This window comes from Meleagris gallopavo, chromosome 7 (genome assembly GCF_000146605.3).
Source record: "Meleagris gallopavo isolate NT-WF06-2002-E0010 breed Aviagen turkey brand Nicholas breeding stock chromosome 7, Turkey_5.1, whole genome shotgun sequence".
In the NCBI taxonomy this organism is placed as follows: domain Eukaryota; kingdom Metazoa; phylum Chordata; class Aves; order Galliformes; family Phasianidae; genus Meleagris; species Meleagris gallopavo.
In genome coordinates this window covers 11,617,417-11,645,150 of record NC_015017.2, presented here as the reverse complement: position 1 = coordinate 11,645,150, position 27,734 = coordinate 11,617,417, and the positions used below count along the sequence as shown (strand labels likewise).

General features: G+C 43.5%; 2 protein-coding genes across 2 annotated transcripts; one reads left to right on the top strand and one right to left on the bottom strand.

Moving 5' to 3' along the window:
• Positions 1–552: 552 nt before the first annotated feature.
• CCNYL1 (cyclin Y like 1) lies at positions 553–21,338 on the top strand. Its single transcript, XM_031554283.1, has 10 exons — positions 553–576; positions 1,795–1,912; positions 3,644–3,678; positions 5,338–5,438; positions 6,791–6,826; positions 7,571–7,622; positions 10,813–10,932; positions 12,875–13,041; positions 16,637–16,799; positions 19,583–21,338. The coding sequence occupies exons 1-10, from the start codon at positions 553–555 to the stop codon at positions 19,697–19,699; spliced, it is 933 nt and encodes a 310-aa protein (XP_031410143.1). The 3' UTR covers positions 19,700–21,338.
• Positions 21,339–24,151: 2,813 nt separating this feature from the next.
• FZD5 (frizzled class receptor 5) lies at positions 24,152–27,733 on the bottom strand (the record flags this gene model as incomplete). The annotated part of the gene is made up of 1 exon (XM_003207477.3): positions 24,152–27,733. A coding segment is annotated over one exon (1,674 nt), but the record flags the coding sequence as incomplete, so codon positions are not given.
• Position 27,734: the final 1 nt, after the last annotated feature.

Here is a 27,734-nt window from a genome sequence, read left to right as displayed (position 1 = left end):
CCTGTCCAGATCCCTCTGCAGGGCCTTTCAATCCCCAGGCAGTTCAGCACTTCCAGCCAACTTGGTGTCATCTGCAAACTTACTGAGGGTACACTCAATGCCCTCATCCAGGTCATCAATAAAGATATTGAAGAGGACAGGCCCCAGTACCGATTCCTGGGGAGCACCACTCATGATCGGTCGGCAACTGGATTTAATTCATCATCACTTTCTGGGCCCGGCCTTCCAACCAGTTCTTTACCCAGCAAAGAGTGTACCTATCTAAGCCACAGGCTGCCAGCTTCTCCAAGAGAATACTATGGGAGACAGTGTCAAAGGCTTTGCTGAAGTCAAGGTAGACCACATCAACAGCCTTTCCCTCATCCAACAGGCAGATCACTAGATTGTGGAAGGAGAGGACGGTTGGTTAAGCAGGACCTACCCTTCACAAACCCATGGTGGTTGGACTTGACTTCCCATTAGCTTTTACAACCTGCTCAAGATGACTTTCTTTCATAGCTTTCCCTTTTTTGAGAGGGAAAATTCCTGGATGAAAAATTGTCACATTCCGTAATGGGTGCTGGCTGCTGTATTTGCGTATTAGAGATTCAAGGTTATGGTGGTCTGCATCTTGGACTGGAGTCAGAATGATGCTGTTGGACTGACATCAGTGATGTCAGCCAAGTACCTGGAGAATATCCAGACCTAGGTACTGATGTTGTGTTACAATGGGAACTTGAAACAAGAACTCTTGGTGTACGTGCTCTCTCAGTTCTGTTCTGTCACTGACACGTGAGGGCTGTGTCTGTGCTGTGGATTCCTGTCGCTAAGGCTTCCAGCAAGATGGTTTATGTGTACTTGGTTGTTGTTCACCCAGAGCTCTTTTGTCATGTGCATAAAAAGCTCTTGTATTTTTTTTTCCATGAAAAGTTGATGGTGATTCTTTGATAACTTTGCAGTTGTCACACTCTTAGAAAAACACTGACATACTGCCTTGGAACACTGATGCAGGTTTGTGAGCTTGCTTGTTTTGATGGTTAGCATGGCATAAATAGAACACATGAAGATGAGAATGTAAGTTGCTGAGAGTTTGCTCCTTCCAGGATCCTACTGTTAAAGTGATGGTTCTGCTTCTGTGCTTACAGAAGTTAGTGTGTGCAAAAACAACAGCAAAAACAGCGGCTTGCAGAAGTTACGCTAATGCAGATCAAAATTCATCGTGATGTTTTTAGTAGTTCACTATTATCTTAATCTAAGGGAACACTGTATCCTTATCTAGTGCCACCACTAGTTTGTTGCAGCAAAGGAGTAAAGCCATCATTTTATTTTTATCTGGCTATATATCGGCTACGCTGAGTTTTACTTGAAATTCCAAAAGAATAGTATTAGATCCATGTTTTAATACTTATCAGCACACTATTGTTGCTTACTGAACTCTTTATAAGATCACTAAGATTATTTACTGACCAGCTGGATACATAAAGCGTAGAGGGAGAGTAAGGCCTGCAATGTCCGTTTCTGTAAATTCAGGCCTCAGTGAGGCTCTGGCTTTCTGCCTGGTACTGAACCCAGGCTCTGCTTCCAGCTGCCTGCCCTGCCTTGGTTCTGATGGACACCGCGTGCTACTTGAGAGAGCAGTGTGGTGGTAGGAATGAGTCCGCAGGCTTTTTTCTGAGAGGAAAATGCCAGATTCTTGTTTGTCTTGGCAAAAGAGAGATTTTGCTTTAGAGAGCTCATTTTGTGTCTTTCTGATCTTGATTCCATCACTGCACTCGAGCATTTTAAGGCTGGATGAGAACCTTGCAGTAATCTTAGTCCTCTGTTGACAGCCTCTCCTTTTCTGTCCTTTCTCTTTCAGATTTAGCCTTGGAATCCAATCCGTCTGATCATCCTAGAGCAAGCACAATTTTCCTGAGCAAGTCTCAAACAGATGGTAAGCAAAGGTTTTTTCCAATTAAAAAGTGGGGAGGAAAACAGAAAAAAAATTGCCTGTTTTATTTACGTACCATGAGAACATTTGAATTAATTTTTTCAAGGCATAGGGATTAATAATTTCCATGTTAGCACAGAAATGCATCTGTATGCTATTTATGTAATGCTTAAAAAACACTTGTGATAATAAAGACTTAAATATCAGGAGATTTCTGAGCAAGGTGTTTGTGCTTCACAAATGGAACTCAACTTCGTGCAGGTGGGGGTTTTTGTTTCATTTTTCCTTTTACGTCCAAGGACTCTTAAAAACATTTTTTTTCTAAGTTGAAGTTTAAAAAAAAATAGTTTTAGGTTAAAAAAAAAAAAAGTTTTATGTGGGGAATTGTAAGCCTAAGCCATCAGTCCTAATCGATTGCTTCTGCATGTGTTGTTTGAAGTGATATGAATAGCTTCAGCAGCATAATTATTCTTGAATCCTGTTTTAATTACATGGATGTATTGGGATTTTCAGTTTCTTTGCAGAGCCCTTATTTAAATCAGAAAGTCAATTATAAGCAATTACCATAGCTACATACTCAAAATACTTTTATTAGTAGAGGTGCTTTCATATTGCACCTCTACTAAATAAAAAATAATTCTGACAATACTAGGACATGAAGCTGCAACAAAAAAAGGAGCTTAAGATAATGCTTCTGTGCCTTTTGTAGTTAATTCTTGTTTGAAGCATTTTTTCTAAGCTAGTATTGCACTTGGGATGATGGAAAGCCACAGAATCTTCTACCTTGTAGGAGCTTCCCCACAGGGCAGTAGTGTTGTTTTGGCAGTCTGTCACTTCAGTGCTGCTAATACTGCGAGAGGTGAAATCATCACTTGTATCAGCTCTGCAGCGCTCAGGTAATCTCTGAGCAGAGGAAAGGGGCAGTGGTGTGATTCCCCAGAGGAGATGGTACAAAAGAAGTGCAGGCCTCTTCTGGGGTGGCTTCTAATGTGTGAGAATGTGCCCTGCTTACGGGTGGTGATTGTCTAAGGGCAGTCCTTTGTGGAAAGGGTCTATCATCTGCCCAGACTGGTCACATGTACAGCTTGTTGCACTCCTCAAACTACATGCCTGCAACTCTCAGCTCTCCTTTAACAGCACTGTTCTGCTTCTCTGATGCTCTTACAGCAGCTGAAAGTTAATCCTCGTCTGTTTTTTTTTCAGGAAGTCTGACACAATTTGAGATGGTCAGATAAAGAGGTTGCAGTTACCTGATAATACTGCTTGTTCCTGCGTCTTCTCTGTAGTGAAACACCTTTTATCTTATGCTGTCTAATAGGAGAGAGCACATATATTATGGTGGGCATCTCACTTTCTTCGTGTGTCTCTGGCAGAGTCACAGTGTGATGCTTTCACTTCTTTTTGCTGAGTGCTGTTTGGCATTAGACATTGTCTATTCAAACTATCTTTAATCCAGTTTTTCCATGATGTGCAATATCTTTTTCAGTGCTGAGATGCTTTTCTCTTAGTGCAACGGGTAGTTTTCCAGAGCATACATGTGGATAACTGGAAGTAGTACATCATTTATAGCTTGATAAAACTTAGCATTTTTGTTAAAAATTCACTCTTCCAGAGACCTAGAAGTGAAATTAGAAACTTTTAATGCTCACATACTTGAGAAGACTAGATTAATAGTATGTATCAGGATTACATTTTAGAAACTTTTCAGTTGATACTCTTTCTCCATTTTTCTAGTGCGAGAGAAGAGGAAGAGTAACCACATCAACCACGTGAGTAAAACTCAGAGGTAGTGTGCCATTTAGGTAATGTGAGTACATGAGATAAAGACAAATTCCAGAAACAGCTGTAGTGGTTGTACATATGTAGTCCTGCATTCATTCTAAATCCTTGTTAGCAAGATAAAACTGAATTGTCTTTGCCTGTTTTAAAAAAAAAAAATAAACAAGCATGGTATTATAGAGCATAGAGCGGCTGATGGCAAAAGAATGAATAAGAGCGGCTGATGGCAAAAGAATGAATAATAATGGATTCTGTCATATCATTCTTGAGCATTCCAAAACAGTATAGAATAAAATAAAGTCAAACTGCCTTTGTTAGTATTTGAAACAGGAATAAAACTGAATTAATTTCTTAGCTGAGATGACAAGTCTTAAACAACTTGCTCTTTGAGCATCGCTGCAAGGCTTATTCTAAGAAATGTGTTCAGCATTAAGAGAATGATGAATAAATGGTATCATTAGCAAGAACAAATGATAAACCAGTAGCTGAATACGTGCTCCAAGCTTCTGCACACATTAGACATTTTTCTTTGACACAATTTAAAAAGATATAAAAGATGGAATGTCATTAATAAGTGGATACAGACATTTTTTACTAGTAAGGCTAAAAGTGAAAGTTAGTAAACAAAGTTTAAAAACATTGCCAAGCTGAAGTGTCTACTGATAAGTTACTGGTAAGATAACACTATTTCACAACTATTGTATTGAGTACAACTGTGATGTCGCGTTCCCCCCCACACCTTCTTCCCTTACAACTCCAGTTTCAGTCTCCCAGCACCAAGGTGAACTGTAATTGCTTCATTTTTGCTGGCAGACTTCCGCTGGAGTGGGAGATGCTCCCAGGCAGCCATTATGCTTTGAAGGGTGTCAGCCTTTTCATATGGAAGTCCTTCAAGTTTTTAGACAGGGCATTTAAAGCGATGATGGCAAAACCAATTAATCTTCAATTGCTAGATTAAAGCTCTTTTCTCAGTTGCAGTGTTCTAGCCCGAGTTCCAGGCTAAAACTGCTCAAGGAAGCTTGAGTTAGTGTTACAATAAGGTAGGAGAATTTCTTCAAGTATTAAATCTACGTATTAGCATAGGTGATGGAACATGATAGTCTTTATTTCCAGACTCCAGGTGCTTAGCAAGACATGATTGAAGAGAGTAATGTTAGGAGAAGGTTTATTGTTTTCTAAAATGGAATAAAACACAGCCCCAAAAGCAAAATTGTTTCTACAGGGAGAGATGCTGGATAACCAGAAAGCATAAAGATGTAGGGTATGGTATGATGAAGGGAGAAGATGGAGATAGAGCGAATTATAAGAAAATACATAATGGAGAGGAAAGATGGAGACCTCAGATCTGACAAGAATGGAGTAGAGGAGAGCTGAGAAAACCAGAGGACTTGCTGCTTTAGCTGCAGCTATTTCTGCTGAAAAGTAGTCATCTGAAAATGTGTTGTGTATTGCAAGAGATGGCTTATAAGCCTGTGTTATACAAAGGATGTTCTAAGCAATTTGATGGCTATGAGGTAACATGCACATCAGGAGCAGTCATCTTCAAAGATCTCAGTAGCTACTTTAGCTTTAAAGCCAGTATTGAGTGTGGTAAACCAAGCTTTACATAATCAATCTTCATGAATTTCTTTCCTGTTCTTCTCCCTTAGGTTTCTCCAGGACAGCTTACAAAAAAATACAGCTCATGCTCAACAATATTTATAGATGACAGTACGGTCAGTCAACCTAATCTTAGAAGCACAATAAAGTGGTAAGAACCATTCGTTCTTGACAGGGACTAAGCAACATCTGTTTGGGATTTTGTGGCATTGTCTGTTTAAAAGCTAGCCATACAGCTGAGTGATAGGAACACAGCTTTGCCTGTTCAGGTTAGTTGTGGAAGGGGTGTAGGAGTCTGGGTAATTGAGACTACTGAAGCAGAGTTATTGTTGGTTTTTTTAAAGCTACAGAGCTAATGCGTATTTTGAATGAGTTATCATACATTTGAGAACCAGAACCAGTGCAGAAATGTGTCGGCATTTTGGGTTTTAAAGTATGTACTGGGAGGAGTTCAGTGATCAGATTGTAGATCTGGGAAAACTTGAAATGGATTTTGTAGGAAGTCTCAGGAAAAGTTTATAGGACTGTTTGCTGCTTGCCAGTGGTGTTAGTCTGCCCTCTAGTTGTGGATAAAGGTAGGTTGTTGGCTTCGGTTTTACTTCCAGTCTGCCTACGTTTTTCTGGTGCGTTTGTTCCTTTGGGTAGTTAAGAGAATTATTTAGTCTTTTTGGTTCTCCAGTTTTTTATCTGACTGTTTTATCTGTTGGATACTACAGAAACTGTTCTTTTCATGTAAACTATACCAGGTGAGAAATGAGAAGCACTCAGAGTGAAAGGTAGAAGAGCTTCAGGCCCAGAAAGCTTTACTATCTTAACAGTTCAATAGAGACTGGAAATACCTAAGTTGATTTGCTGCTTTCAAATTGATTTCAAACAGATATTGAGCACATCACTTGTTCTTTGGTGCCATTGCCACTTTTAAGCCTTGCATAGCTGGCAATAGATCAGTGCTTGTCCATGATGGCTTTTTTTGATGGCAGTATTCCTGTTGTCACTACAAAAATAGGAAATCTGGCCGCATTAGATGAGTGTCACCTTTATTGTCTGAGTTGACTCAGCACAGGCTGAATCCTCCTTGGATTATGCTGGCATTCTTTATTTTGCTCTGTTTTTAGACTTAGACGTATCCTAAACTACATAGCAAGAGATGCAAAGTTACAAGGGTTTATGTAACCTCAGATAGAACTGTTACCATACTTCAGTTATGAATAGTCTGTATTTTCAATAAATATCACTTAATCACAGTGAAGGTATGTGCTTAAAATTTGGTGTAACTCTTTCATGGCACAAATAACTGTACCACATTTAAAAGCAGTTTGGCTAGCAAATTTGATTTGGGTAGATTCTGTTCAGGCAGGTGACGAACAGAAATGTGGCATGGGATACTTAGGAATGTGAGAAGAGTTAATAGATTTTGAACAGTTTGCGCTGAGCAACAGCTTCTGCAGTGGAATAGTCTGCACAGAATATACTTTAAGACTTTTTTTCTCTCTTTCTTTTTAGCGTAACATTAGCAATATTCTACCATATAAAAAACAGGTGAGTAAACTCCAGCGTTATTTTATTCTAAAACTTATCAGTTTTATTTTTGAGCCAGGGTTATGGCCATGGTGTTTCAGTAACAACTACTTGTAACTTAGTGGAGTTGAAAAAATCTGGAAACTTGATGATGTACCTGCCTTCTCTTTGTACCCCTCTTGAGCTGATACATAATGGTCAGTGAAATGCCTGTCCAAAGGTACACGCTTCTTCATCAACGAAGCATAAGATATCAAAGCAGAGAGAGTGAAGGAGGTACATTTAAGTCACTGCAAACCAGCCTTTAGATTTGGTTTCACTTTTCCTGAGTACAGAGGGACAGATTAGTTTTGATGTTTGAAGGAACACCGTGTCCTGTGTACAAATAACCACTGCCATTACAGCTAATTACAGCACACTTCAAAATTGCAGCTGCCTTTCTAAAATAATAAATGCCACGAATGAGACAGTGTCACATTTTAATGGAGAAGTGCACTGAGTATAATATAAGCGATGGCTTCTGTATTTGGAAATTTGGTTGGATTTACTGGTGAGAACATGGGTTCATTGTTTATCTTGTTAAATATTTGGTTGTAAGATCTCACCATTAAAGGCTTTGCAAAAAATGCAATATAGCTTTATATATTGTTGTAGGAAAAGCTGAACTATAAAAAATGTTCCTTTATTCTTCAATGGGTAATATTTTTAGTGGAGCATAGCATTACCAATGAAGTCTTGGTGTTAAAACAGATCTTTGCTTTGCAGAGATTCAGACAGATCATTGGATATTTTTGATGAAAAATCTCATCCTCTCACAGTAAGTTTTTTTTTTTGAGCTTCTGTGTATGTGTTATTTTTTTTTTTAATCTTGATTTGTAGAAGTTACAAAAATGTATTAGCACCAGATCAGAAGATCAGAAGCAAATTATTTAAAATTACATCTTTATATAGAAGGTGGTGCAGATGGTGTCCTGTAGAGTTCTGGTATCAGTTATACCACTCTTTCTCAATAGTGCAACATATGTTTTTCTATGCATTATCTGAAATACAGTAGGCACGTGCCTAGCCATTTAGATTGTAAATGGAATATTTACAAGTAGTATTTGTACAAGACAGTAGGTCATAAAAGGCAAAATTTTAAAACCATGGTATAATGCTGCTTGTACTAACACCTTGGAGCATCCTGTATGTGATTCTAATGTGACCAGTGCCTTTGTAAATGGCCTCTAAGATGCAAAGCCTGACAGTACTGGCTAGCTCGGGAGTGGAGTGCGTGCCTTGTGTCCAGTCTGAGCATGGCAGGACTGCTTACTTTATTTTGTCTATCACTTGAAATGAATTTGACAAAGCTTTAAAAATTGTTCTTTGACTTACCAGAGTGAAAGCAGCTTAACTTAGCTCTCTTCCTTCACTTGTTAATAAGCAGTTGTTAATAAATAATTATATCTTTAAAGTTTTGATAGAGGTTCATCCATAAACAGGACCCGTTGTGCAAGGAATTATACATAATAAATGTAACCTAATGAAAGTAATGAACTTCAGGAGAAGAGCTTTATGGAAGGTTTCTTGTACACTGTTGCACTTCAGCAGAAATGTCTGGTCCCAAACTGTTGTATCTGCCTGTATCAGCTGATTTGCTTTGAGAACTGTTTATGGAAGATGATGTCATATCATTGTTCAGACAGTCTATTTCCTTTATTTAGCATTTATTTAACATCTTATGATCTATTGCTTATCTCCTATTTAGTGAGTATGAATAAAGGGAAATCACTGTATCCTTTAGGGAACAGTTAAAGGCTTCTTCTATCATAGTTCAGAATACAGACAAAAAAACAGTAAAGACCATGCATCATGCTTATGAGGGGAAAAGTAATAATTACAGTGTCTACAGCAATAGGGTTTGGGGCCTAGTACCCATTGTTCCTTTAATAATTAGCTGCACGTGTTGTCCTCTAAAGATTCGGTCACAAGGAAGTCCAAATGCAGGTAACTGTCCTGGCTCTGTTGTGCTTCACTGCAGAAGAACAAACTTTTGTGTTAGTAGCATCATAGGGCTTAATCACAAATAATGTTCTCAGTCTTTTCCTCCCCACTTTTAGTCAGCAAAAATGCACTTTCACGTGCAGGTACTTCTGCCTTGTGGTCAATTTTGTCCGGTCAACTTTTGTGTTCAGTTTTGTCCAGAAAGATGATCCCGGTAGCTACAGACCTATCAGTTTCATATCAGTGTCACGAAAGGTTATGGAATGGATAATCTCGGGAGCCATCATGGATCAGTTAAAGGTCAACCAGGGGATCAGGCCCAGTCAGCGTGGGTTTACAAATGGTAGATCCTGTTTGACAAACCTGACTTCATTTTATGACAAGGTGACCTGCTTAGTGGATGAAGGTAAGGCTGTCGATGTGGTCTACCTGGACTTCAGAAAAGCCACTGACACTGTGCCCCACAGCATCCTCATGGAGAAGCGGCTGCACATGGTGTGGATGGGCTTACACTCTGCTGGGTGAAACACTGGCTGGATGGCCGGGCCCAAAGAGTTGTGGTCAGTGAAGTTAAATCCAGTTGGCTGCTGGTCACGAGTGGTGTCCCCCAGGACTCGATACTGGGGCAGCTCCTATTTAACATCTTTATTAATGATCTTGATGAGCGGATTGAGTGCACCCTCAGTAAGTTCACAGATGACACCAAGTTGGGAGGGAGTTTTGATCTGCAGGAGGGGAGAAAGGCACTACAGAGGGACCTGGATAGACTGGATCGATGGGCCAAGGCAAACTGTATGAGTTTCAATAGGGCCAAGTGTCGGGTCCTATTTGGTCACTTTGGTCACAACAACTCCAGACAACCCTACAGGCTTGGGGAGGAGTGGCTGGAAAGCTGCCTGATGGAAAGGGACCTTGGTGTATTGATGGACAGTCGGCTGAATATGAGCCAGCAGTGTGCCCAGGTGGCCAAGAAGGCCAATGGCATCCTGGCTTGTATCAGGAATGGTGTGGTGAGCAGGACTAGGGAAGTCATCCTGCCCCTGTACTCGGCTTTGGTGAGGCCTCATCTCGAGTATTGTGTTCAGTTTTGGGCACCTCAGTACAAAAAGGATACTGAGGTGCTGGAGCAGGTCCAAAGAAGGGCAGCAAGGCTTGTGAAGGGCTTGGAGAATATGTCCTATGAAGAAAGACTGTAGGAACTGGGGCTTTTTAATCTGGGGAAGAGGAGGCTGAGGGAGACCTTATTGCTCTCTTCCAGTATCTCAAAGGTAATTGCAGTGAGAATGGGGTCGGTCTCTTCTCACTGGTGACAGGATGAGGGCAAATGGCCTCAAGTTGCACCAGGGGAGGTATAGGTCACCATCCCTGGATATGTTTAAAAACCATTTGGATGTTGGAAGATTGTTAGAGTTAGGGTAGTATGGTTAGGTTCTGGCTGGACTTAATGATCCTCAAGATCTTTTCCAACCTGAACAATTCTATGATTCAATTTCAGTATCTTGTTCTCTTGTCTCTTTTTCTGACAGGTTTTTAGGTCTAAGATCACTGTTAGATTTCTGGAGAGAGCACAATCTTTCTTTCTGGGGCCTTGATATTGCTTAACAGTCATTTTAGCATTGCTTTTACAGACTAATGTATTTCTAAGCTTGTATTCTTTGCTGTATTTAGAAGCAGCTTAGCATCACATCAGAATTGAATCTAGCTGTTGGTTACCTTTGTTATCTTCGTGGAATTTCTCAAGAAAATGTCCTGTGAAGACTTTTCATGCTCTTTCCCATTAGCCTTACATATGCAGATAGTGTTGACAACAAATATATCAGCCAAAACTATTGTGTTTTTAGGTTCATTTCTAACATTCATAACATTGCAATGCTATTTGTTTCTTTCAGTGTATGATTGTGGTTTGCCAATTAGATGGAAAAGGTTGCATAAGCTTCTGCTTGTTGAGAAGAAGTAACTGTATGACTGCTCTTCTTGGTTAGTAGTAAGACAAACTTTCAGTAATTCAGAGGGCTTTATTTCAGCGGGAAGAAGTTCCGGATGACTACTACAAGCATGACCCTGATCACAAGCACATCTACCGCTTTGTTCGGACGCTTTTCAGCGCTGCGCAGCTGACAGCTGAATGTGCAATAGTGACACTGGTAAGAGATGCTTCATTACAGAGTCTTAAGCTTTTGGAAGACGTCTTTCCCCTCAGTGAATGAACTGGGCTGAACTGAGATATTACACTATCCCATGAAATCATGTTAATAATGAAGACGCCATACAATGAGTTCATTAGAAAATATTTCCAAGTAGTTACAGAAGTGGATAACTTAAAAGGATCTTAGCTTTCCTGTATTTAAATGTGTAATACTTAATTAAACTTGTCCATTCAGATATTTTTTAATTTCATAATATATATAACTCACTGAAGAAGCTTGAGAGAGGCAGAACATGAGATACCATAAACTTGTGGGGCGTATTAAGATCATACACAAAGTCATGTTTTATTTCTGTGGTACAGAGTGCACATTTGAATTTGTATTAACTGGAACAGTGCAAATAACATGCCATAAGAGGCTGAGAATCAATAGTGGAGGAATTCCAGGAGATTAACTTTTCTTATTATTATGTCCTTCAGTCACAGATACCTTTCTATCTGCTCCCTTTTTCTTTTTTTTTTTTCTTTTCTTTTTGGACCCATGTGACATGAAGGTGTGTGGAAATTGAGAATAGTAGTAAGAGAAAATCATCTCACCAGAGTGTGTTGTTTGCTTTCCAAAAGCGAGATGGGTTTAAAAAGTACTGATCTTTATGCACACACATATGTTTACGTGCGTGCACGTATACACACACACACATACTCACATAAATACCTGAAGGGAAAGGGAAAAAACACAGCCTATACAATCACTGCATTAGAAGGTCTCTTAAACTGTGCTTTGTTGCATACTAGACTTCAGTCTTCATTGTGGCTTGTCTGCAGAACAATCTGAAAAGAACAGAGAAGAACTATCGCCAAAAGACAGTGTGGCAATTAAGCAGGCTCAGTTTCTGCTTTTCCAGAGACATGCGAGCAATTTGACAGAAAGGGATGATAATCCCAGGCAACCTTGACATCTAAAGTATTTTAAAAATTGAGTTGTTTTTTAAAGTGGTCTTTACCACTAGATGGCTCTGTTATTACAGGAACGCTTTCAGTCCCCTCGAAGGCTGCTAGCAAAAGATGGGAAGAAAGCCTAGGGAGACCTGGTAAATAAGAGTTGATGCTGCCCATAGACCTGTACAACAGCTTCCTGCACCCACCAGGTTATCTGAGATTTCACTGGGACCTTTGACCCGGTTTCAGTAACAGAATAACAAAACTAGGAACCTGTTGCTCTTGAAAGTTGTGATTCTGAAGTGTAAATACAGTGACTGCTCCAAAAGCAATGCCTGCTGTTTTATTCTGTTGGCCCATGACATCAGAGGCAAATCTTAGTGGTATGGCATTAGAGGCTGAAGCTTCCCACCGATATTCCATTGCATGTTGTGTGTGTGACATACAACCACAGAGGGGCAGTCTGACCAAATGGCATCTGACAGGGAAGTGTGAATGGAGCAAAGATGTGTTACTGAATTCCTCCATGCAGGAAAAAACACCACTCACTGGCGTTCGTCACTGCTCACTGAGCATTTATGGAGACCAAACAGTGGATGCGAGCACAGTGAGGCAGTGGGTGGTGCATTTCAGTAGTAGCAACACTGGGTCACATCTGCTGGTGCAGATTTTTACAAGCACAGCACACAACCTCCTGTTAATTGCTGGAGAAGATGCATAGCTCATGGTGCTGACTGTATTGAAAAATAGTGTCTTGTAGCTGAGAATTTGCTCTATCAAACAGTGTTGTTGTGCCCTTTGTATCTTTTGTAGTTTCCCTGGAAATAAATAGGAGGCATTATTTTCAAAACAACCTATGTAGTTATCACCAATAATTTCTTTTAGACTCTTAATGATAATGGAATGACATAGTTTTATCTGACTGGAGTGTTTGATCAGAAATCAGCTCCAACTCTTGATTCCACATGTTAAAACTTTTGTTTTTTTTTTTTTTTTAACAGGTTTATTTGGAAAGGCTTTTAACCTATGCAGAGATTGACATCTGTCCTAGTAACTGGAAGAGGATAGTCTTAGGAGCTATTCTACTGGCTTCTAAAGTCTGGGATGATCAGGCTGTTTGGAATGTGGATTACTGCCAAATATTGAAGGACATTACTGTTGAGGACATGTAAGTTGCAAGTTTTTACAATGTTTTCTAAACGGCAGTTGTCACGATAGTGCCATGTTGAATGTCTCTCTATGGTGCTGCAGGATACATACAGTGCATCTCTGGTGTCAGGCTTCACTACCTCTTTTTTAACCTAGGGAACTATGCTTCAGCTGTCTTTGAGACAAATCTTTATTATCATTTCTAACTACTGAGGTGAGCAACTTCAAAGTTTTTTGTTAACATCGTTCCCCCAGCGATGGGCCATGGGACTTGCAGCTTTGCATTGGCAGAACTCTTAACAGCCCAGTTTTTAAGTCTTATCAAAAATCTTTTTGGAAAATAAAAATTATCATCTCATTTAATGCATTTTTGCTTAGAATTAGAAAAATTGCAAGGTAAGCTGAAACTTGTGACTTAAGTGTCTGCTCCTGCATCCAGCCAATGCATAAATATTTCAAGGCCTGAATTCTTAGCTGGTGCTCTTGGATGACAAGTGTCATTTCTGTTAGTATCTGTGGCTGTGTGTCTTGCATCCAACTATTGCGACAGGGCCTCTTTGTCAGGTGTGTTCATAGACTTGCCTACAATCTTACTACTGCTTGTTCATGTAGAGCTGTTTCTTGTATATATTCTTGTCTCAGACACAGGTACCAGTTTTTGATAACTTTGGAATCCGCTCTTTTTTCTTTATGAAGTCAGCTTTAAGTCCTATAGTTTCTGCAGTTTCAGAGGATGTTCAGAGTGTGTACATCATGGTGGCTTCACACCAAGTGCTATGGGCTAGAAGCATGTTTGTGGGGAGTAGATTTGGCCCGTAATATTTTCCGTTATATTCCTTTTTGTGAAGCTCTCTCCCTCTCTCTGCTTCCTTCTGCATTCCTTTTATAACGATGGTGGTAGAAATACTAGGTTAGCTTGGTATCATTCATTCTGGCTTCAATAAACTTCATTAAATGCCCTGTGTGTTTCTGAGTTTTATCACACTGTGAGCAACTGTGTGTCCAGGCCTACATTGTACAAGTCCATTCTAGTACAGGAGCAAACAGGCAGTAGCAATTTGCACATAGCACTGGTAGGCTCCCCATGTCAGATATTCTGTCCTTGCCCAAAGTTTTCTTCTCTGGATTCAGCTTCGAGCTAACGTTTAAAATATAGTATTTATCTAGGACTCCTTGGTAAGAGAAATGTGCTCTTCCTTCTAGTTTTCGGGGATGAAGGAAATACAGAAAACTCCCCCATTTTTAGTTTCCAAAACAGTTCTTAGTTTTTCAAATTTTACTTTGTGAACAGCAACAGGAAACATAGTATCTTGTTTTATAGGTACCCCTTGTCTGGGAGTTCTTTGTCCCCAAAAGCAGGACTATGCAGCCATGCTTTCAGGAAAGCATAATTAGTGATTTTATACAATGTGCATCTTCACTCAACCTGGCTCGAGTGCTTATCTCTCTGAGGAACACAGTTGAAGCGTTATTGCAAATAGCTCTGAGATGGCTGAAGTGAGGTCAGCAGTGCTGGGAGTGCCAGGGTATACATCTTGCTCTTTTTGATGTGTCTTCTTCTAGTCCTCCTAGGGATAAATCAAACTGATAGCACTGAAACATCTGTAATAAGCAGGATGCTTATTCTCTATTGCTGGTGCTGGGTCTACTGAAATTGTTGGTACTTACGTTTTCAAGGCAGTGGTGGTGGTAGGGCAAAAAAAGATTTTAGGCTGCTTCTCCTCCAGTTTGGTGGGGTTTTTTTTTGTTTGTTTGTTTTTCTGTGATCCCATCTAATTTGAAATGGTTTCGACCTTTGAATGTAGGCGTGGTCAGAAACTGCAGCACCCCCTTCTGACAGTGTCCGGGGTGCCCAGCCAGGCCCTGTACTGCTGCAGCAGGGCAGAGTTCACTTATCTCAGATTGGGTAATTTTACTACAGACAGAGCCCTGAAAAACTGCTTAGAATACTCAGCAAAACTGAGTTTTAAGCTTATAATACTACCTTCAATTAATGGTTGGCACTGTGCTTAATTGCCAGCTTTCGTAGTTGTAGTTTTGCAGTTGGTTTTTGTTTTTGTTTTACTGAAAAGGATTTTTGGTTTGGTTTTATTTACATATTCCTATGGGAAGAAAAAAAAGGAAATTAAACTGATATTTGGAAGTCATCCTTTGTCAAAACTTGCTTGCTTTGATGAGAATGAATCCATAATCACTGAAAAATTAACTGTGCAGCTGCTAATCTTGCTATGATTGCTTGTTAAGGGGACACATGCTGTTCATTCTTTCAGACACGTATATTTGTAAATAAAGCACAGGAAACACACGGGAATTATGCTTTCCCAGGTTTTAAACCACTATAAATAGACTTGTTAATCCAATGAAGAATTGTATTTTTATACAATTAAATTAGTGTAGTGAGTACAAAAGGGGCAGTGAAGAGTATTTATTCACAGGGATAAATCAAGCTCTGATCAGCTGATCATCAAAACATTATCTGATTTACATTTCTATAGGCTTATGACCATATGAACAGGAAATTAATTTTGGCACTAGGTTCAATGGTACTCAAGTCCACTATACTAGAAACAAGCACAAAGCTGCTATTGATACTGACACCCACCATCCAGTACAGGACACAACCTGGATGGTTCTTTGATATATTTTCCCCTTCTGATAGGTAAAACATCCATTTTAAAAGCTCCCACTGAATCAGTGCCCCTTATTCCCTCGTGTATTTGCAGTTAACCAACTTACAGAGACCTTCTGTAGATGAAGGTCTGTTCCAGTAAAACAACCACTGAGTGGTTTGGATACCACTCATTTCTTCCAGGTTGATTTTATTTACATCAGGAAAAACTCTTTTTTAGCTGAGCACAGTACAGTAGCTGAAAGGGCCTTTTTTTGTGGCACAGTTTTCCTCACTTTCCTCCAAATATTTTGCCCTGTGAAAGCAGACAAGTGAGTAAAAACCAAACAGCACTCTTTAACACAGTACTTTGTTATCCTGCCTAATGCTATTGAGGAGAAAATTCCTTCTCCCACCTAATGCTGCTTATTTATTTATTTATTGGAGATGAATCCATGTTGCTTCAAGAGGCTTTTTTCTGTGAGATAATAGCAGCAGCTCTTCATAGATCCATTTGTTGCCGTGGTGATCTGCCTACTGCTTTTGTTAGTCCAACTCTACTTCAATAAACCCCCTTCCTGTTATCAGCCTGGTGAAAATGTCTGTAAGTTCTTCAGAGCTAATAAACAGCATACATCATTCCTTTCATCTGTCACTATAGCGTGGGGCTGTACGAGAGAGTGAGAATGGCGCATGAATTGTACAGCCGCACTAATGGAACTCTGAAGAATGAGCCTCCTGGTCAGCCGGCGAGTGCACGACAGGGCACTACCTTTCTCTTCCAGCTGAAAGTGCCAGGACCCAAAAGCTGCACCTTGTTTCGAGCACCAGTGAATGAACCATCTCTTGAAACGAATAATGCAGGCCTCTCAATGACTAGTTCAAAGTTGCTGGTTTTACAAATAGCCTAGAGGTCTCCAGTTGTTCTGTTGGTTTTTTGTTGTTGTTGGTTTTTTTTCCCCAGCTAAAGCAGTGTTTTTTTTCCTTTGTTCTCTGTCCCTCCTAGGAATGAGATGGAAAGACACTTCTTGGAGCTACTGCAGTTTAATATCAATGTTCCTGCCAGTGTTTACGCCAAATACTACTTCGATCTTCGCTCCCTAGCAGATGACAATAACCTGAGCTTTCTGCTGGAGCCTCTTAGTAAAGAGAGAGCACAGAAACTGGAGGTAATGGCCTGAGGTTGCCTGAGCAGGGGACTGTTGCATGTGTGTGTGTCTGTGTGTACTAGGAGTGTCTGTTGCTAATCATATTAAGTGGCGGTTAGAAAAACCAAAAAGCTGTTAGATTAGTCTTATTACAGGCTGATTTAACCCTTTTCTGGCTGCAGCTAGCACTTCTAAAACCATGCCTGGGCTAAGTTAGTTCTCTGAGGAAGGAGTGGAAATCTAGCAGATCACTGAATAAAGTGGGTGTTGTATAAGGAACCACAGTTCAGCTAGGCTACTGAAGATTGAAAGGATAGTGTCATATGTAATGGATTGTCTGTCTTTCCCTGCTCACAGTCTGTATTCCAAGCACTGAGAGACAGTCACACTTGGACCTTTCTAAATACTACCAGCTGAAGGTTTCCCACTGCATCCTACTGCACAGCTGCTTTTAAATCTAGAGGGAGTGCTCTTGCTGCTCTCACGGTTTAATAAACCATTTGTTAGGGGGACAGCTGCAGAATTAATGTTACTTTTCATAATCTGTAGAACTCACCTTTCCAAAGAAATGTTATTTTAAGGCAAACTTTTAGAATAGTTGCTTCTTAGGAACACTTCAGCATGCCCAGAGGAGTGTAAATACAGATGACTGGCCCTTTTTGCTAAATGGAGAAGCTGCCCTGGTGCAAGTCCCCACAGCGTTCTTTCATGTGGAGGCTTCATGTTAAAGAACTTAAGCAGCGTCGAACTTTCTTCCTAGTTGGAGGATATATGTAAGAGATTTTGAAAATACCTGAATTACCTGGGTTCCCAGGCAAAACTTTCCTCTTGACTAATGCAGCCTTTCAACTGTCAGTTGACAACCGTGCATATGTGTTTTTCTTGACCTTTCAACAAAGACATTAAACACAGACCCCATGTACACTGATGCCCCATTCAGACAGGGGCGTTCTGCAGGATTATCAGCTTATATTGTTCTGTTGTCCACCTCCAGTAATTCTGCCAAGTGCCAGTTTTTTTATTTCCACCCAGAGGTGGTTGAACTTTGGTAATAAGCCTTATCCCCCCTTGTCCTTTGGAATGATAGGTATGATATGCCTACAAATTCCTCTATTTAAAGTGAAGCAACGCAGCTCTTCTGCTTTGTTTCACCCTTGTTAACTCACACTTTAAGCTAACACTGTCACTAATTGTAAATCTGGTTGTAGGGCAGTTCATATTCCACTGGAAATTGTTTACTGAACTGCTCAGAGCCTGTGGCATAAGTGGATGATTTACAGGTTGTAAGCCTGTTTCTTTGCTAACATTTGGGGGCTTGGTGTTTAAAAGCAGAGTGATTTTCAGTACAGCATGTGATTTGCCATAACACACTCACTAATGTGCATACATAGGATGCTTCGGTTTTTAATTTTAAAATGTGATAAATATTTAAGCCATTTGCTAAACTTTTTAATTCTACCTTTCTGTTAGAAGAATTTGAGGAGCAGATAGGCACCTCTGTGAAGCAGTGAATTAGTATTCCAGGGGGTGAAAACTGATTTATAACATATGGGTGACTGGGGCTAAATATGTCAACGCAGGTTGCCTTATGATTGATGTGCTAGCATTAAAACAGGATGGAGAGTCTGTCTGGTCTTGCACCAGGAGCTCATACAGCCAGTGTCTTAAAGAATGCCACTCTTGAGCCAAATGCATGCCTCCAGAAGGTCGGCAGAAATAAATGTAAATAATTATTTTAAAATACACTTAGGGGTTTATTCATGCTCAGAGTGCTTTTTCACCTTTTGAACTTCCAGAACGCTGGGCTGTGCTGAATGGGTGCTGCCTTAAAGGGAAGGTGTAGACTTGTAGCTGATTGTAGCATTCTGAAAGTTTGTCTCCTGATAGGTGGTAAATTATTAATGGCAGTAAATGTTCAGGACTGAAATTCAGTCCAGCTTTTTATTACTGGTATCCTTATTTATTTGCACTGATTGTGTCTGAAAGCTTCAGTCAGAAACAGGCTTTGCAGGGGAGGACACGCACGGTTTTCTGCACAATTGCGTGTTATACGGGAAATAATTAGGCTGGCACTAAAAAGGCTGCACCAGAATAAAGGCAGCTTGACTAGCTAAATGAGCAGAGCAGAGGTAAGCCAGTAAGTGGCTGAAAAAACAGTTAAATACAAAGTTGTCCACATGTGTGGATATGTAATAGCTGTATTAATGCCCCAGCTATTGCTGTGCCATTGAGCAGAGAGCTGCCCTCCCTTCTTGACCTGACTATATGAGTGGTCTTTGGTGGAAAAAGCAGCCTAGAGGAGAAGGTGTAGAGATGGTAAAGGGAAAATAGATCCCTCTCGTACACCTCTGTTTTCTGGGCTCACTCGTACCGAGTGACCAAGGGCAGGGTTCTTGAGGGAGTGCAGAAACCATTTTGGCTTGAGCCTTTTCTCTCATAAACCCCTTTGTGCATTTTAGTGCTGTTAGAAGCCCAAACACCAGACCTAGCTACTAGGTACAATTTGGAACATAACTTACATGAACTTGTAAAGTCTGAAATGGATCCAAGTTTTCCATTAGATAACAAGACTCACCTTTTTATTGTCTTGACTCCTAATGGATAAGGTTCTTGATAGCATGAGGAGAGACCCCCTTAATATTTTCCTTCCAAAGTGGTAATTCTTTCCTGACCCTGTAGGTAAAACAACCAATAGTGCCACAGCTGCAGAGTGCCTGTGCTGTTGGTATGATGCTTTGTAAAAACTTCCTTGAAATGTTCCAGCTTTTCTAATGTGTACTTTTGTTTCTGAACGTGATACCCAGGCTATCTCCCGGCTGTGTGAAGATAAATACAAAGACTTGTCAAAAGCTGCTATGAGACGATCTTTCAGTGCTGATAATTTAGTTGGTATCCGCCGTTCTAATGCCATCCTCTCCTGAGGAGAGCGAAAGGTGCAGCACCATGAACCAGCGTCCACACGAATTGGAGGAATACCACCACTCCATGCACACAAGCCAGCGGTGATGGTGTCTTCCAGCAAAAGGAGAGGAGGGGTAAAATTAGCCAAGGGAGCCCAGAGCTTGAGGAGCATACTTGGTGCAAGACAAGATCTTTGTCAGATCCACTCTCTCCTTTTTAATTTATCCAGAGATGCAAAAACAAACTTCTCTCCATCTTTTTCCCACAGATGTTTGCTTACTATGTAGGCCTATAGCTGTGAACTCTTGAGGTTTTTAATAACAAGTAGTTTTAAATTTTAGAATTTAAACACTAACCACATGACTATAGTTACAATGTTCTTCCCTCCTCTCCCCTGTCATTCAGAGTCTCACCGCATTTGTACTTCAGGTCAGTGCGGTGTTAAAAACAAAACAGAACGTGGGACTCTTTAAAGTATCAAACCACTCTGGAGCTGAAAACAACAAACAGCCTTGACATGTGTTGATGGTTTTTCCCTGGTTTGGCTACTAAAAGCTGCTATTATTGGTGATCTGTTCATAACCAAGAAGCTGCACAGCAGGAAGGAATCCCAACTCTGCACCAACAACTTCACTCCAGTAGACTGTCAAAGGACTTAGTAGGTTTTGAGTGGTGGCAGAGAGATGGTTTTCTGTATTGTTAAAATATATAGGGTCCATGCTGCATTTCTTGTGAATTATGGTGCTTCTCTCATTTTCTAATACTTGTTATAGCTCTGGAAGAGACGCAAGCTGTATATTTTTTCTGAGGCATTGAATGAGAAAGTTGGTCTGGAAATATCATCACCATCCCAAACAGCGTAGCAATCCAGTGGTGAATGGCATGTGTGCAGCACTGCTTCTCGAGTTCTACTGCAGATCTCTTGTGCTATATACAGTGGAGTTCCTAAAGCTGATATCGTGCATCCACTTGGCTCCCCTTAAGGTTTTGTTTCTTGGGAGGGATTTACAATCATGATAAGATAGAGTTTGAGAATCTTGGACTACCTAACCAGGTAGATTGGAAAAAAAAATAATAATAATAATTGAAAATTATCAAAAATATTTCTCTAAAACTTTTTTTCTTTTTTCCTCCAAAGTGAATTTTATTTTGTGCAACTGCTTTTAAGGCTTGGGTTTTTGTTCCTCCTGAGACTTTGGAATGGACCTTACTTTCAGGCTCTGAAACTGAACTCTAAGCAGGATAAGTATTACTAGACTCTTCCTGTTACAAGCCTTTGTAATATCTTCCCTTCTTGGATCCAAATAGATTCTAGGCAGTTTGTCTAGGAGCAGATCTCCCTCCAAATGGCACAGTTTCTGTGCACTTCATCTAGCCAAGGTCCAGAAACTCACACTAAACAGTGAGTCCACATGCTTTTGAGAGGGGGGGTCTGAGTGTAACAATCAGTCTGACTACACTCAGCTGTTAAAATGATGCATATTGTCTTTTGTGGTATGCAAATATGCCTGCCCCTGGCTCTCAGATCCATGTAACTTGGCACTTCAGGTATTGATCACAACTGAATTTTGGAAATAATGCTACATCTTCAGGTGGTTTTCCTTTCTCATGTTTGTATTAAAAGAAAAGCTAATAAACTCTATTTTAATTAAAGTTAAAGGTAAACTGTGTATTCTGTACAGTTGTCTGATTTAATCCCCCCTCTATTTGCTGCTGTACAGCTTCTTTCACGTTTGAGAGGAAGTGAGGGGCTGTGGAATCAATGTATATTAAGGCCTTCCCTGTCAGCCGTACCTTCCCCTCATGTTCATTTTGCTGAGATTACTTGGGAATGTCTCTGAAGCCCGCAGCAGAGGTCATTGGGCAACTGTGAGCTGCTTGCTCTGCAGCATGGGCCCTCAGCTGGATGAGCGGCAGAAGCCTTCTGTAGCTGCCTGGCTATTTCCACTTGTTTTAGTTTGGAATTTGACTCAGCCTGCTACAATATCTGTCTGATGCCAACTGGAAGTTTTTAAATCCTCTCTTGAGCACTAAATAGGAACCTACAAGCAACCAGGTGCCTTTTACTTTCTGTGATGGGTCTGGATTCGCTTCACTGTGGGCAGGCACATGATTTCTGTAGATGCAGCCATTCAGCTCTAAGGTGCTCAGCAGGAACTTGTGGCATTCACTTACCTTTTTGCCGAAGTAGAGCGAGGCTTGTCCTGCTGATCTGCCTGTCAGGTCGGTGTCAACTCAGACAGCTGTACTCTTGTCCAGGAACCTGCTGCTCCCAACTTAATTTTGCCTAAACTTTAACTGGTTTTAGTTTTTCTGTAGCTTAGCCCAGAGCACTTTCCCAATAGAATCATGATTTCATAAGAGAGGGGCAAATAGCAATTCCCCTTAACATTCTGGGCCATATGAAAGAGATCCTGGAAAACATACCTACAGCATTTCTTAGATAATCAGTGGGAAGTAAAACTTTTAAAAGAGTGCAGTTGAAGAAGATAGATACAATTTCAGAGGGAATTGCATTTGCAGGGTGGGTTCTGCAGGGAGCTGAGCCGTGCTTTATTTGTTGGCAGTATTTTTCGTACAAAGGCAAAAAGAAAAATAATAGAATCATAGCTAGAACACTAGTGTTACAGTGAATGTACCTACCTCTGTTCCCTTGGAAGAACACCCAGCAACAACAGCCTGCGATGAGAATGCTTGTTTGTGAAGAGTAAATCTAAGGTGAGGTGACCTTTGGTTGCATTCAGTCCCAGGGTGGTTCTGCTTAACTGGTAGGAAACAGCTTGCCTAGACAATAGCTATATCGTGACCCATCAAGAGTAATGTGAGCAGTGTGTGCTAGAGGTCCATGTGGGCAGCAACTCACTGATGTGTTTCTGGGCTACATGATGCCCTTGGGAATCAGAAGGTCTTTCCGTTTGTGTATGGGGAGTGTGTGCATTTTGTTTCTAAGGGAACTTTATGAGAGCTACTTCAGCATGGGTTTGGCAGTTAAGAGGACAGGCACTTCAGAGACTGAATAAATGTCAAGAACATTGCTTCTGAGTAAGAATATACGCATCACGAATAACCTGACAAGCAGAAGAGGACACAAGAGCAATCGAGGTCAGAGTTTGCGGGGGGGGTAGCAGCTGTGTGGGTGCTGTTGGCTGATGGGTCAGAGCCCAGAACAAGGCGGGCTGCTGCCTATGGCCCAAGCTGCTAATTCCCAATTTGCCAAACCCCTGCTTACTGAGGCACTGAGAACACAGGCTTCTCAGGAAGCCTTGGCAGTAACCCTGCTACCAAGCAGGCTTTACAGCTGGAAACAGCACCCTTCAGCACCCAGGTAAGTCCTCATGCTGAGGTGGGGCATACCCACACAGCCCCACAACAGCTGCCTTGCACAGGGCAAGCTCAGCTGCTGGCTGTCCTTTGTCTGTACCTAACCACAGAGGGCTCAGGTGAGTCAGTGCATTGCTGGCTCCATAAATTTTATCATGGGGCACTGGAATGCTGCTTTCAGGTAAGAGATCCTATCTAGTGGGACCCGTGTGTGCCTACACACCTAACTAGATAGCAGAGTCCTGCACCATTAGTCACAGCACAGTCAGCTTAACCCCTCACTGTCCTCCCTTCGCACTCTTCCCAGCACAGGAGAGTGTACAGCAGATGGCAACAAGGACACATATCAGCATGCAACATCCTCCTTGGCCAAGAGTTGGCACCTGCTAAGTACCAAAGGGCAACTCTTCAGCACTCGATCTCAAGGCAGAGTGCGGGACCGAAACCGTGCAAACTGCAAAAACACCAATAAAAGTTGATCGTTAACTGTCTTCCACCAGGAAGGTGTGACCTTGGCCTGCCCAGGAGTGCTGTCAGCAAAGCCAGGGGTGGTACCAGCAGTACCTGCTGCCAACACCCTGCAGATCGAACTCACTCCTGAGCTGGGTGGGCTGCTGCCATGGGCCAGGGCGCACAGCCTCACACTGGGGGCAGAGCTGCGCAGGGCTTGGTGCTCTTCGCAGCACATCTGCACAGGGCTGCTGCGGTTGCCTCCCAAGTCCCCGCTGATCCCTGCTGATAAGAAGACAGCACAGCCCTCCAGCACACTCCTCCCCTTTCCCCACAGTAAGCTTTTGTGGTAATTATCAGGTTAGCATAAGCATACGAGCAAAGAAAACAACACACACACCTTTTTCCTCATAAATAACTAATCTCTATACTTCTCTTTGAATAAAATTTCTTCAGCTTTTCACAAAATATACTACAGTTATATAAACAAAGTTGAAGAGCATCATTAAACGACAACACCAAAACAACATGTCAGTTACCAACAGCATGGGGGCACCTGGCTCCACACCTTGCCCTGCCTGCAGCGTATCGCTGAGGCTGGGGTCAGCCCCAGGCTGCTGGCTCCAGCCTGCCCTTAGGTCAGAACAGAGTGGCCTCCCGGAAACTTTTCAATAGGCAAGCCTCAGCTGAGCTTGGATTTCTTTTTTTCCTTTACAAAAAAGTTTTACACAGTCAATGTGAAAAAAAAGAAAAACACCACCTTTGCCATGGTTTTGTTCATTGTATTGCATGGTGTGTTTAGCTGTATCTACAGAAGGCACTACAGAAAGAGACAAGTCCAGCAAGGCGTGGGTTGGATCAGGTTGGAGCTATTTAATGCCCAAGATTACAACACACATATGCCCACAGCGCCGCGCCTGACCTGCACCACACTGAGCACACACCTGCCCCAAACCCGTATCAAAGTTCACCCCAGCTCCTGAACGTACAAAACAGCTATATACAGCTATTTACAGTTTGTAACAGAACATGGTGCAATGCTGCCCAAGGTGAAGTACTGCAACACACCAAAGTGAGCCAACCTCTGTCGCAACAGTGCCCTGCAGCTGTGAGAGGGTCCCACGGTGCACTCCGGCCCTGCACCGCTCTGCACACATGCCATGTCCTGGCACCATCTGTATCAGCAGGTGTGCCACTAGAGGGTCCCCTGCTTCTCAGACTTTGGTTTTAAAAGGGTTGGAAACCTCCTTGGCTGTGAAGTGGTCTGAGGGCATCAAGAACAACCTGGGGCCCTGGCAGTCCTGCAAGAGTAATGCAGCTGGATCTTGGCGCCATGCTTGGAGGGGGACAAAAGGACTCATGTAATCAGTTCTGCAAAGTTACATATGTGATCCCCATTTAGGGCAGGGAAACCAGACTAAACACCTGGGTTCTTTCAAAAGCAGGCAGGAGCTGGCTGCAGCTGCATCTCAGCAGCCCATCCCTGCTGCCACTCCCTTGTCCCACTCGAGGGGGCTGAAACAGCTCCCATGTCCTACCAACCTAGGCCCAGATGTCCCCGGAGCATAATGCATCACACTGCTTCTGTCAGTGCCCTGCTGCTGCCCAACCCTGGGAAGAGGCTGCGATGCAGGAGAAAGTGTGAGCGCTCTGCTGACTATTCCTGAATTACTTGCTCAGTCCTGAGTCTGACAGAGGTGCAGCTTCCAAAAAAGCAGCAAGGAGGGCTGAAGCCAGCTGACGGCTGACCCCGCTGCTTCCCAACACACGCAGCTACCGCCTGCCTCACAGACCCCACGCGCACACCTCCTGCTGCAGATACACACACACAGTGCATTTCAGTCTATAACACGACCCCTGCCTCACCCCAGGCAGCCCACACAGCACTGGAAAGATGCCACAAACTTGCCTGACACAGAGGTGTGGAGCACTGCCAACCCCTTTCCAAAGTGCCAGAGCTAGCAGTGGAAAGCATCAGCCCTGCCAGTGAGCCGGCGTGTGCTTGCTGGGGGCTCAGGGTTCCTCGGCCCCAAGCTTCTTGGCAGCGTGCCGGGCTCCATGTGGGCTGGCAGCAGGACTTTGTTGAGCCCCATCCTCCTGTTCTGCCAGCACCCATGCAGCTCAACTCCTGCCTCTTAGCTTGTGCCAGGGCCACCAGCTCTCTGCCTGGTGACAAGTGGGATGTCCCCCACCTGCTATCCCAACTCCTCTCATGCTTCCCAGCTCTGGCAAGCAGCTCAGTTCTGGTGCTGGGGATCACTAGAAATAGGGCTGCCACCATCCATGCCTGCTGCAGCTCTCCCCCTCATCCCAATACCAGCACAACCCGTCCAGAGGCTGTGGGGCTGCTGCCACCTACCCAGCCCACACATCACCTTACGGTGTGTCCCAGCTCATGGTGGTGCTGGGCTCCAGCACCGACCCTCTGTCCCCACATTGCTGGTGGCACCTCTCTTGCCCTGACTGGGGCTGCACTCGGTCCTGGGCTGCTCTGCTCTGCTGTGGGGCTGGGGTGGCAGGGTGGCTCTGCCACCGCTCCCTGCGCTGCAGCATTGGGTCTTTGCAACCCTCTCCTCCCTCCATGCTGGGGTCACCACAGCTCCTTCCGATCACACATGGGACAGCGGGACCTGCTTGTGGTAGGAGGCCATGCTGGGCAGCACCGTCCTGCCCACCAGTGCTGGGCTGGCCTCACCGTATACAGCAGCACCTGCTGGCTTCTTCGGCCGACAGCAGCGGGCTGTGAAGCGCCGCCAGGACTCGAGAGTTTTGCCAGACCAGATCCAGACGCCAGAAGTGATGCCCACCACGAGGCACATGAAGTACTTGAGCATGAATACGGCATAGTCAGGCTTGGGGCGGTGGGGGTCCCCTGGGCAGGAGCAATTCTGTGCCTGCTCCCACGCCTCCCTGTTGTGCTGCTCATAGATGTAGCAGGCAATGACAATGGTGGCAGGCACAGTGTAGAGCACGGTGAAGATACCGATGCGGATCATCAGCTTCTCCAGCTTGTCAGTCTTGGTGCCGCCCTGCTTGATCACGCTGCGGATGCGGAACAGTGAGACGAAGCCGGCCAGCAGGAAGAGACTGCCAGTGAAGAGATACACGACCAGCGGTGCCAGCACAAAGCCACGCAGATTCTCCAGGCTCTGGTTGCCCACGTAGCAAACCCCAGCCACTGAGTCCCCATCCACGGAGCTTAGTGCCAGCACGGTAATGGACTTGGCACTGGGGATGAGCCAGGCAGCCAGGTGGAAGTACTGCGCATAGCTTGCGATAGCCTCGTTGCCCCACTTCATGCCAGCTGCCAGGAACCAGGTGAGGGACAGGATGACCCACCAGATGGAGCTGGCCATGCCAAAGAAGTAGAGGAGCAGAAAAACCACAGTGCAGAGTGCAGGGCCCGTGGTCTCATAGTGGATGTGGTGGTGCTCGGGGTCGCAAGCCACACTGGCATGTCCCGCTACCAGCCGTACAATGTAGCCCACGGAGACGAAGAGGTAGCACGCAGAGAGGAAGATGATGGGGCGCTCGGGGTACTTGAAACGTTCCATGTCAATGAGGAAGGTAGCCACGGTGGTGGAGGTAGAGAGGAAACAAAGGATGGACCAGAGGCCGATCCAGAAAGTGGCAAAGGTCTTCTCGTCCTGGGTGAAGTAGGGCTGGTAGCAGGGCATGGCGCAGTTGGGCACCTGCCCGGTCCGAATGCGGTTGTACAGCGGGTGAGACTCCTTGGAGATGGGCACCAGTGGCGCCTTGCACTTGCAGGTCCGGCCGCAGTCGGTGCCCGGCGGGTGCTGCCTACCACTCGGCAGCTGGCTTTTGGCTGTGTCCTTGGCTGGGCGCGTGGGCTTCCCGAAGAAGGGCGGCAGGGTGGTGGCCTCCGTGCGGTTGTAGCCCATGCAGAGCTCCTCGGCGTCCCCCAGCACCGGCAGGCTGTCGCAACTCATCCTCTCTGGCCAGGCAAAGCCATACTGCTGCATGATGGGCGAGCAGCCCGCCTTGGCCCGCTCGCAGACGGAGCGGCAAGGGGGCAGCGGCTTGGTGTAGTCGGGCAGGCAGATGGGGGTGTACATGCTGCAGAGGAAGAAGCGCAGGTCCGGGGAGCACTGGATCTCCACCAGCGGCCAGAACTGGTGCACCTCCAGCCCGGCCTCGTCCTGCGTGTCGTGGTTGAACTGGTTGGGCATGTAGGTGAGGTTGTAGCCGATGCCCTTGCACATCGGCACCGTGATCTCCTGGCACACCGGCGCCTTGGAGGCGGCGCGCCCCGCCGCCGGCAGC